Source organism: Zootermopsis nevadensis, unplaced genomic scaffold (assembly GCF_977971745.1).
Source record: "Zootermopsis nevadensis isolate Lab colony 2312 unplaced genomic scaffold, Znev_1.0 Znev_ptg000028l, whole genome shotgun sequence".
NCBI classification, from domain to species: domain Eukaryota; kingdom Metazoa; phylum Arthropoda; class Insecta; order Blattodea; family Termopsidae; genus Zootermopsis; species Zootermopsis nevadensis.
In genome coordinates this window covers 21,110,013-21,122,383 of record NW_028259160.1, presented here as the reverse complement: position 1 = coordinate 21,122,383, position 12,371 = coordinate 21,110,013, and the positions used below count along the sequence as shown (strand labels likewise).

Genomic DNA, 12,371 nt, shown 5'->3' with positions numbered 1-12,371 from the left:
CATAGTGAATCAGTGTGCCAGCCGGCATCATCGAATTAGCATTTGTTTCTTAGTTACGGGCGTTTTGGTAGTGCATTACACCGACCCTCCTGCGATTTCGGAATGGCGTGTGCATCAAATTTTGCCAAAGACTCGCCAAAACGGCTACGGAAACCTATGAAATGCTAAAGCAAGCATCTGGGGAGTCCGCAATGGGTCGTGCACAAACTTTTGTGTGGCATTCACGTTTTAAAAATGGCCGAACCTCTGTCGATGATGACGACCGTTCTGGACGACCATCTTCGAGCACAACGCCCGAAAATGTTACGAAGATTCGGCAGGCCATTCACGAAGATCGACGTCGTACCATCAACGACTTGTGCGACATTGTTGGGATAGGCTATGGGACCTGTCAGCTGATTCTAAAGGAAGAACTCCACATGCGACGCATCCTGTCTAAGGACCAGAAGCAGAATCGACTTCTCGTTTGTCAGGAGCTCAAAGATCTTGCAAGAACCGACCCCAACTTCCTTTCTAAGCTCCGTGTGACTTCTTCCTCTTCCCAAAGATGAAAATTCAGCTAAAGGGAAGGAGATTTGAGACGATAGAAGAGATTCAGGCAGAATCGCAGATGGTGCTTGACAGGCTGACAAAGAAAGATTTCAAGGGATGCTTCCAGGCTTGGCAGCGGCGCTGGGATCGTTGTGTTCACTCCCAGGGGAACTACTTCGAGGGTGATGGATGAAATTAATACCTGAGGTAAGTGTACGGGTTTTTATACGCGCAGTCTTGAAACTTTCCGATCGCACCTCGTATAGTGCTGATAATCCTCAATTCTGTTTTCTTATATTCTTCAATTAAAGATAAGCAAACGCTGACCACTTACACCCAAGAAAAGAATGCTAGCCCATGTGGTAAATTGCATTTTATTGATGTGATGAAAATTTAAATTACCTATATATGGCATTAACAACAACACAAGATTTTTAACATTAGAAGTCTGTAGAATAACAAATAATCTGATGATTTCCACTCCAAAACTCTTTTGTTTCTCTTACGCATTATCCAAAATGTTAACGGAAACAATACTTACTCATATGTGCCTGGTTTATTGATGCAAGTTGCACCATTCTGACAGCCAAGATCGGTTCCCGCGAAATGTGCGCACTCGTTCACGTCCACATTGCATAGCAATCCCTGCATAGACCAGAAACACTGTTTATTCCGCATACACTGAACTCATTCACACATTCACTGAGTTGTTCACCTTTTACATAAATTTCAAAGCTAAAATCCATCTAGTTCAAACATAATGTAAGTGGTGCCTGAGTGAAATATAGTATTTCCTGAGATAATTTTATTTTTGTGTTACAGTATATGTAAAACTTACATAAAAATAAAAATACTTATTCAGAACATATTTTAAAAATAAGTTTATATGGAGAGAAAAAAGTATGTGTAAACTGAAGGTAGCTAATGGGTTATAAGAATGACGTATTCGTCCCTGCATTCAGTAGCAGATATCGACACAGAAATTAATGTTCAAAGTGTAAAAATATTTATAATTGAGAAGCTAAGGGCCCTTGACAAGTGATTTATGAAGGCCATATTGTTATTCTTCTAGAGTTCACTGACACTGTTTTCATGGATTACGAACCAATATAACAATCATGAAGCCATGTTACATGACACTACAACTAGGGATACAGTCGCCATGTCCGAAAGACACGAGTTTAAGGTCAAAGGAATAATAGCCTGTCATTTCCTGAGTTCAAAACAGTGATAAGCTTTTCCATAAATTACCTAATGTAATAACAGTGGTCTCTTAAATTATTATTGTTAAATTATGAGTTAAAATTGTTTGATAATGAAAATTATTTTCTATCGGTAGCTCATACTTTAATAATGAAACACACTCACATAGAATTTAATAATTTCCCGAAATATTCTGCAAACACTGATATAACTTGGTAAGAGTTACAGTTAATCTTAATGCTCATTACTTTATATCGCTTCAAAAATCCAGACTGAGAAATACGTATTACAGTTGTTTCGTCAGATGATCGATGACTTCTGGACGATTTCCTTTCTTCCCATGGGTTAAAGAAAATTTTAAAAAAAATATGACATATTCAGATAATAAAATTTTAGGGTTAGTTCTATGCATAAGGGCTTAAACTATTCTAAGATTCCTTACCTTAACAAATATATTAATCTAAAATTTCGATCAAATCAATGAAGTTAACACAATCCTGTATTACAACAGCTGGTAACATTGTCTTACCTCCCAGTTGCTTGGACACCTGCAGAAGAATCCATTGTAACTGTCAATGCATGTGCCACCGTTGTGGCACGGATTACTGGCACACTCGTTAGTAGTGAGCAGCGCGCGTAACTGGCGCACTTGACGCTCCAAGAGAACCACCTGTGAAACATTAGAAATCATCAGTGCCAATTTTTATTGACAGTAAATGAAGAAAAGCATGTAAGTCAGTGCAAAATTCTACTCACTCTCCTGTTCAGGGCTGCGACTCTTTTCCCAAGTGGTTCGTCCTGTAATAAAACAAGAGGAATTCAAAACTAGTTGCACACTAAATGCAATGAAGACAAACTGTGTCTATGGTATTGCCTGGGAGTATCAGGAGTACATAAAGAGGAAATATGTATTCCATAATAAACCTCTACAGAATAATGCAGCCTGCCATTCCAAGGCACTTTTAAAAACTAATGAGAAAGCCTTTACATAGATACTTCAGCCAATCATGAAGTAGCATCTGGCAATTATTCAGGATGTGTGCATAATGCAGGTAAACAGGGACTTCCATAGCAGAGTTAGAACCCTTTCAAATGCAAGACTTAAAAGCTTTCACGGCAAATAAATGGAATACAAGATATCCGTCTTCTGGGTTATTGCGCTGTGTAGTCTGGTCGATGTTAACCAACGTTTCAGAGGTCATACTGCCTCCGTCATCAGGGCGATGAATATGCCAATAGGGTGTGAGGAGCTGGATTTATAGGCCGGGAAGTGAAAGGTGTAGCCTGCCCCGAGCCAATGGGAGCAGGTATGGGAGTGGACCAATGGTAGCACGTGGGCGAGAGTGGGAGAGGGAGAGAAAGTAGAGAGAGAAAGGTGAGTTTGGTTGTATGGATAAGGGCCCTGAAAAGGGCCGAGTTAGTGGTCTGGTTGGTTCTGGCGGCGCACTCTTGCTCGCTCTCGGAGTCCTCGGAGTGTGTGAATAAGAGGCTTCCAGGACCGGCTCAGGTGAAGTCCATCTTCCCTGTTAAAGTTATCGACCAGACTACACAGCGCAATAACCCAGAAGACGGATATCTTCATACTCACCGCTGTGAGAACCTCAAGTCTTACAAATGGAATACAATCTTCTGAGGTAATCAGCTCCACAAACACTGACTTAAAAATCCTATGTTTAAAAGTCCTGCACTTTCTCCATCGTCGGAGTCAATGCAGAGAAAAGAATGATATTCAGTCCTAGCGATCGCCCTGATGACGGAGGCAGCAAGAACCTCTGAAACGTCGGTAAACTTCTACCAGACTACACGGTGCAACAACCCAGAAGACAGCAATCTTTGATCCTTTGTCTGTTGACTATTCTTTGTCTACAGCCCTGTGTCATCAAGCTTTAAAATCCTGATTACAGATTCCACGCTTGGTTTAGTTCGAAACATTTTTTCCCGATTTATGTTATTTAAGTGTAGCTGCTTCCATAATAAGTCAGTAAACACAAGATGATGTGACCAGTGTCTAGCTACCTGTCATGGAACTTAATTCGATGTTGTATTCTGCCACCACAAATTTGTTTGCCTGGTATGAATGTACATACCATGTGTTTTCCTTGCATCTGTTTATTCTACAGAATATACGAGGCGCGTCCTCAAAGTAAGTTTCCCACTCGTCCCACAGCTAGCAAACCTTATATTGCGCGAAGCGACTGTGCGTACATGATAGAGCAATGACGTAGCATGGCGCATGCACTAACGGCACCTCCCGCGTTCTCACAGTAGCATCGTTGCAGCTGTTGAAGATGGAGGTTCTTATTCCAGCTCCCGCCGACTGTGAAGTGCGGTCAGTGATAACGCTAGGCCGCACACGGCTCGACGGACAGCAAGTCTCCTGCAGGAGTTCAGCTGGGAGGTGTTTAATCATCCACCCTACAGCCCGGACCTCGCTCCCAGTGATTTCCATCTTTTCCTACACCTCAAGAAATTCCTGTCCGGTCAGCGTCAGCGTTTTGAGAATGACAGAGATGGTTGTCACACAGTGGTTCCAATCCCAGGCGGCAGACTTCTACGACACAGGTATTCAAAAGTTGGTCCCACGGTATGACAAATGTCTCAATTCCGGTGGCGAATATGTTGAAAAATAGCTGGACACTTGCTGTATCTGTTGCAATAAATATTTCCATGAAATTGTGTTTTGTTTCTGTAAACGGCCCCAAGGAAACTTACTTTGAGGACGCGCCTCGTATTGTAGACTCCTCAAACTCTGAGTCCTAAGCCATTCTTCAGTTGTCTCAACATCCGTTAGGTCTTCCTAGTCAGGATGTGGATACTTTGACGGATGCTTGTGAATCGCAACTACAGAAACTGAACCTCAAGCAACAGATGTCTTAAATATCGAGTGACTGATGTTGATAAAGAAAACTGAGTGATGTGTCAAACGGTTTGCAGTATAAATTAGTAATTGTAGCATATTTTTATAAATTTCCCTAAAGTTTCAATAAAATGTCCTCATTTATCTATAACCTCTCAACCTACATGATGAAAAGCAACTGTTAATTTGGCCCTCAGTCTGGAAGAGGTACAGAGCCCCTTACGACTGAGGGTTTCAGGTGTCGGGAGGAATGCGTAAAAGTATAAGTAGAACAGACAGGTAAATTCAGAGACATGATGCAAGAAGAAAACACATGGCATTTGCAAATGTACCAGCCATAAAAGTTCACAGTGGCAGAACACAGCAGTGAATTAAGCCATCAAATTAAGTTCCATGCCAGGTACCTAGATAATGGCAAGAATATCAGGTTCTGTGCGCTGAATTACTGAGAAAGTGACAGAAATAAGGCTGCACACAAACATAAATAGAGAAGATGGTTTAAAACTGAGGCAAGCAAGGAATCTGTCCACCAGGATTTTAAAGCCCAATCAACATAGACATGAAGACAGACAGGATCATTTTCCAGGTTAAGCAACTGCTCAAACTGACACTTCCCTTCACTCACTTTGATGCCAACATGCAAGAGGCAATGCGAGGCCTGTCTCAGATATTAATCAGTAACTTAATGTCTTTTTTCCTCACACATTATGACGGAGAAAGAGGTTTTAAAAATGTTGGTTTTTAATTAAACTTTGATGTGACTGACAACCCAACAGAATCTTGGTGCACTATTTCAAATGTTGCATGATACGGTTTGATACAAAAGACAATAATGATGATGATAAGGGTTATAAGAACGAGTCTTGAGGATGGAAGAAGTATCAACTCACGGTGCCAGCCAAAGAGCCATTTCTGACAGCTTTCTCCACTGACGCCAACTTTGTCTGCAAGCCCTGTGTTCCAAGAACTGCATCCAACAAGATCTGTACATTCTGCTCCAATGTTACCAACACACTTGTGCGGATGTGTTCGACTGTCTCCGAAGCAGATTTTGCCTGCAAATAATGATAGAAATAATAATTGATAAAACTGAGTAATATAAATGCATGTTCATTTAGAGGGGTAGATACCATATTCTGAATTCTGTAATTGAAATATGATATCTTACAAACATTTTTCAAACCAATGCATCTGAAGGGAATGTGAACTCTTGAACTCTGTGCCTACGATGGCTTTGCTTTATGTGTCAGCACACCAAATCGTGCTTATATTAATCATGTACCATCAATTAAATCAAACTGAGAACATCTATAGGGAAGATCTATGCCAGGAAAGATAAGAGTGAAACAAAAATTTTTAAAAATTTTCATCAAATTCCAATGCATAAAACATGTTACGCTGTTACTTCCACCACATGAATATAGTACAATCTGAATCACTCTTACGCTAAAATTTGAATTTTCCTATTTCATTCTCATAGCATGCTGATGAATGTAAACACATGTCTCTTCAGCTCACCATTTCTCTTGTACGGATTTTTTTAAGAACCACGAAGCTAATGGTTAATGTAAAAAGATCTTTATTTCATCTATGGCATATGCCTGTGAAAACAAAGATCTTTTCCTGTTTGTATAAAGTGAAGCTTTAGCGGCGACTGAAGTTGATGAGACTCTCGGGCCACAAGCCGCGTCAGGTGGTTGAATGGTGAACAAACCATATCCTCTGCCGTTTCGAGAGCAATCTCAGCTCTCAACCTCGGGACAGCTGCATAACAAAACTGGTCCCCTGTAGAGCGCTCGTCGATGGGAAATGAGGATGAGAGCCATCTCTGCTCTCGAAACGTTGGCAGAGGATATGGTTTGTTCACCATCCAACCACCTGACATGGCTTGTAGCCTGAGAGTCTTTCATCATCTTTTCCCATTTTTCTCTCATACTTATGTGCAGTGGAGTAAAATGTCAAAAAGAAATGTTACAAAATCTGAACTTTTACAGGACATTCTATTTTTGGGGGGTTGATAACAAGAGCCAGGTTAGTTCAATGTGTCCAGACTGGCTCTGGGGTCCACCTTGCCTCCTATCTAATTGGTACCAGGGCCCTTCCCTAGAGGAAAAGCACTGCTGGGGCGTGATGCTGACCACTCACCCCCAACCTAGTGCTGAGGTTAAGAATGAGTAGGAGCTGTACCACCTCTCCCCACAAGCACCTACATGGCATACAGCGGGACAGCTTCTTACTTTTACTGATGGTCTGCAGTGGTCTAATAGTCGATCAGTTCGTCAAGAAATGCCGTGCCTTCTATGATTCCGAACGTTAGTTTCCTTACTCAGAAGAGCCTGCATTTAAAATTCGTATAGTGTTTAACCAACACATGGTCAGTAACACTCAAACACACAGGGAAACAATTTACACGTATTTGATAACAGGGTCAATTTATGTGGAGGTTAACCCAAAGATCAAGGATGAGTTACTTTCTCATTCCATCAGTAACACGTGTCAACAAGGTTATGGAAACATGAATGAAAACTAACTTTTTAAATTAATTCTGTTATACTGAATCATTGAATTGTCTCTCTACAAAAGCTATATACTACTGCAACAACCATTACATAACCTTTACAAATCCCATGTGTAATTCTGATGGTAATTTGCTCTACCAAAAATACAATAAATGTGTTATGTGGGAGTATGGTAGGAGTAAATGCGCATTAATTATGAATATGGTAGAACAAACGAAACAAAAACAGAGTTAAGGCAACACTGAGGGTGTCTGAAAATGGGTATTTAGGAGAATAATTGTTCGGAAGTGGTAGAAGGGAAGACAAAATTGCACCAGTGACAGGACCAAAAGAAATTGTGGGACTTTGTTAGCAACATGGCATGTAACAAATATGAATGAAACTCAGAACAGGTAAAGGCCTCTCACGGTGTAACTAATGTGAATAAAGCTGAGGCAGAATGATTCACCTGTGAGGTACTCAACAACGGGGCCATGTCATTCAAAAAGATAAAGAAAATTATCCAACAAAACTGAGATGTTATTAACAGGTGCACCAAGCAAAGGATGTGAACACCGTGACGCATTACCACTATATATAAAAAAAGAGGGAGAGGTCAAACTCCTCATAAATGGTGTTCATTCCCCTTAATATTCTGCCCAGAATCCAAAAAAGAGGGAAAAAAGAAAGCAGAGGGAAGGATGGCAAAACAAAGAAAGGAATGAAGCCTTGGTATGGTTGGTAAGAGAAGTGAGCCAGGAAGTAGCTCACTTAGGGTACACCGATTCACAGAAACCATGAAGTGCCAAACGCGACCAGGAGGCAAGAGAATGGTGTCGTGCTCACCGTCTTGGCAAGCAATGCGAGATTCTCACTGTCGAGGTTGACATAGCCACGACCTGACGTACGCAGCGTGATATTGCGGTCTAAAGCGCTGAACAGCAGTAAATGGCCATCTTGTGTCAAAATTCGCGGCCTGCAACACAGTTATCATCTTCTCAGTGATAGGATATGAAAAAGCTGCACCTGGTTACAAATCAGTTTTAATAAAGCATAACCTGCAAAAAAAAATGTCAGACATACAGCGTATACTTAGTGACTGTGAAAACATTCCTAAAAACCCACATCTTTGAAACCCGAACAGATAATTAACAAAACTGGAGATGTAATGCGATTGTCAAATTATAGCTTCATCTTCTTCTGCTTCCTGCCTGGTTACCAGTAAATTTTTGCCCTAAATCACAATATCGTCATTCCAGTTTAAAAATTTTGTAAATATCAGTTTCACTCAATAAACCAAATTCCGTACAAATTTGTTTGAACAGCTTAGTTCCTTCATAAATATCATGTGAATTATGAAAGTGTTCTGCAAATTAGTTTTCAAAGTACACTAATTTCTTGGTAACAGTGTGTTGATAGAAATACATGTTATGTAATATTTCCCCAGGTTTAGACTGCCATAACTATTAAAACCATTAGTTACATGCATGGCTTTTACCCTAAAATTGTAGATCTATAAGAATATTTGTAATACATTTTTCCTTTGTTTTTCTCTGGAGTCAAATTCAATTGTATATTTTACATCAAAACTCAACACAGAATTTCATACGCTAGCCACTAATTGAGATTTATGATGTAACATATTTCAGAACCATTAACAAATGCAAGTATGGAACGCTGTACATATTACCACCTACTGGATGACTCTCAAAGAGTATTAATATTGAAGTTGCAGCTTCAAGCGGTCCTCAGATAATTTAACCTGTTGAAGCGGAATTTTAAATACCCAGCATATACCGCTGTTGTGCTGTTCCGGCGGTAGTAATTTTTAAATGCCCGTTTAAATTTTGCTGTAAAATACGTTTTTTTCCATAACTTTTGAACTATATGTGATATAATTATGAATTTTTCACTGAAATCCTCTTAAAAGATGGTTTTGTAATCTTACCTTATAAGATGAGCTCTCTGTGTGTGACCAATGGGAGCAAATTGATCAGAAGTTGAGAACGGAGTGTACAGCAGCCGGTTGTTTGCATAATAAGATCTGATTGTAGGCTTTTGAACAATGCCCATCAACATAAATAGAGCCAAAACCACGTAAATTTCGTCTACTGTGACATCTTGCCACTACCTAATCCTAGATCGAAATGTGAGAGGATGGACACTTTTAGAAATTTCTTGTTTAGGATATCTGTTGGTTTCATCTACAATGAGCTGCACAAGAGCTGTATCGAAAATGATTTCAAATGAACTCACGACATCTAGTCGAGCCGTGTCGAACCGAGGACCATATACATTACAAAATGCTTCTCTTGAAGCAGTAAATGATTCTATATTTTCCCACATATACTTGCAGCAAACAATACCTGAATTTGCTTCTACAATTTCTTCCTGGCTTTCGCCACCACAATTTTCACTCTCATTATCACTAATCGCTAACGTTCCCGGTGTCACCAACTGTGTATATTCAAAGTCTACACTCTCAGTGTCCGAGCTACTATAATTGTCACTTCCAATAATTCGTCTAGAAGTGCCCTTTGTTCAGCATCAAATAACACACGACTGCTTGAAGGGTTCTCAATTGTAAAACTGAGGCCAGTCGTCTATTTTTAGACACCCAGGTAGTCGTTCAAGGGTTTGTCAACAACGTTGCCGGATCTTCACACACAGAAAACTTTCCACAACAGAATACTACAAACCTCATTGCGCTGGCATTAATCGTTACAAAGTTATGAGCTGAAGAAATTAGGCTTAAAGCCGGACGTAATTTTACGCCCAGCTGCAATCCCGAGCATTTAAATGCCGGGCGTAATTTTACGCCTCTCGGCGGTGAGGAGTTAAGTAAAACAGGATATAATTCTGTTAAATTGTGAAAAATGTCCATTTTCATACCTCATTTAATTTAATCCGACAGCTCATACACATTTGTCATTTTCACCAAAAGATGTACTGACATTTGGTTAATAATATACTCAAAATTCAACATCACACTCATGCTTCACTTTTAAATAACATTATCTCCTAAATGTCACATCTTACAGAATGCAAGAACAGTTCTGATCCAGATATGAGTGCAAAGAAGGAAATAAAACTTGGTACAATTATAGATCATGGTTTCAAATATCCAAAACAGGTACCAGTAACAAAACTGCCAGATGAGAAGCAGTTCAGTTACAATTCGTGTTGAGTCATGTTTTCAAACACAAATTATTGTGAGACAAAACACCATTTAACATGTGGTTACCTCAGTGTACAGACTATCCATATATACAATTTTACATTTAATAAAAGCTGAATATTATCTATCACATTTCCTCACCTTACATTCCCAGTTGTGTTTAACTCTGTCTAAATAATCTCCTAAATGTACCATATGTTTTCTATTTATACAGTTTACTGTTTTCCTGCACACTATAGTATTTTTCAGTGGAATTGGCGGCTGAGTCGAGTTCTGCTCTTTGTGAGTGACCAATCAGCGCAAAGAAGGTCTGTTGGTAAGCAGCTAGACCTCAGTCTGTTCAGAAATCCCGTGGTTTCGGTAGCTTCACTGCGTTGTTGCCAATTCTTACATGTTCTTTGCATAGTGTTGTGGAATCCAGCAATGCTACATCTGGCACCACTGTATGTTGTTTCCTCACGATCTCGCCCTTCCACCCACCACCACTGCTTCCTACCATGGCACAGTACATGCGATTGGTGCACGCTTCAGCCGCCAATTCGGCTAAAAACTGTTATAGTTCCTAATTTACACATAACCACTTCTAAATAGTATACTGGATTTTCCATTTTTTGTTCCTGGGTGGCTTAGCAATATAAGCTTAACATCTTCATTTCCCCTACATAGAGGGTATGTTCCTTTCCCCCACTCCCCTCATAATCCCTCTTAGCTTCTAAACTCCCAACTTCATCCTAAAATACTAATGACATCTTTTAACATGATGGAAAATAAAATTTGCCTGTCAATATCATTTACACGTCTGTATGAAAAAAAAATTCATTCACATTAATAAAATTCCCACAAACGTACTGTGTATCAAAAACAACTTGTCCTCTTGATTCTAGAAAAGGAAGCAGTGCTGGCAACAAGACAGCCCAGATGCACCCAAACATGGTGTATGCTCACCATCAGTCCTGCCAACACAAGTCATATGCATAACACCAAACTTGTTACCAAATACATTATTTTTAAGTTTATGTATCTTACCGGTTTCTTGGGAGGAAACGAGTTTGAACCCCACGTCAACCAAGATCCCATTCAAACATGGCAGATGGCTTACTTTCACAATCTGGAACTTGGTGGTCTAGAAGTTTGATAAATACCTTAACAGAACCAATAATATTTCCTCCTGATGGGAACGTCATCATTTATAGTAAAACTTTTGATGACTTCCATGCAATATCACAGTTTTCTCTCATATAAGTACATCGTTTACTACCAATAAGCCATCCTTAAGACAGATAAAACAAAAGAAAAGAAAAGAATGCCTGTCTTCTTGGTTGTAGCATTGTGGAGTCTGGCAGAATTTTGTGAATGTTTCAGAGGTCCTTGTTCCTTTTATTCTGTTCATGAATTTCTAATGTTTGCAAATAAGTCATAATGTTCATTACGGTTTTCTTTTCTTCACATAATAAAAATGGGTAGTGTAATCTATTTTATGTAATGGGTGGATGTATTTGTTACTACTTTAACAGAACCTTGTTTATAATATGTGTAAATTCTATAATTGTATGAATTGTACTTAAAAATATGTATTGCACTATTACAACTTATTCCACCCAATTCTCAATTGACTAACTTATGGATCCATGGAATATAGGGGGAGAGTCTCTGTACGTGCACATGCATGTATGTACGTACGTACATATGTATTTTTTCAAATTTAAAAGTTCCATACTATTTGCTATATTATATCCTATATCATATTGTACAATATATTCTATATTATTTATAATTTACACTATTCATATTGTTTGACCTTCCATAAACAATACTGGAATTAACTTCAATAATCTGAACAATAACTAATGATTTTAGATAGTTTAACCTCAACACACTTCAACCACTGAAAAATGATACTCTTACAAACAACTGCTATTAGATTGAAGTCATGCTGTAATACTTACAAATAGCATATCTCGACAAAAAATAAAACTTTCATCACATAAACTGCATCACAGAGTATAACAATTAGATGAGTACTGCTAAAATAAATTTGCACTTCTCAAAAGGCAAGAAGGAGCTAAGATAAGAAACACAAACACACACGCATCCATAATTAACT

The 12,371-nt window shown here is 39.1% G+C and overlaps 1 protein-coding gene across 2 annotated transcripts in view; it reads right to left on the bottom strand.

The window, feature by feature from the left end:
* Cubn (Cubilin) overlaps positions 1-12,371 on the bottom strand; it is a 218,656-nt gene that overhangs the window by 204,185 nt on the left and 2,100 nt on the right. For both annotated transcript variants that reach the window (XM_087357091.1, XM_087357090.1), the window contains exons 3-8: positions 11,117-11,220; positions 7,936-8,065; positions 5,482-5,646; positions 2,491-2,532; positions 2,264-2,404; positions 1,073-1,176 (exon numbers count right to left, since the gene is read on the bottom strand). In XM_087357091.1, the coding sequence (XP_087213217.1) occupies positions 1,073-1,176; positions 2,264-2,404; positions 2,491-2,532; positions 5,482-5,646; positions 7,936-8,065; positions 11,117-11,199 (665 nt within the window). In that variant the 5' untranslated portion in view covers positions 11,200-11,220. The remainder of the gene's footprint in view (positions 1-1,072; positions 1,177-2,263; positions 2,405-2,490; positions 2,533-5,481; positions 5,647-7,935; positions 8,066-11,116; positions 11,221-12,371) is intronic.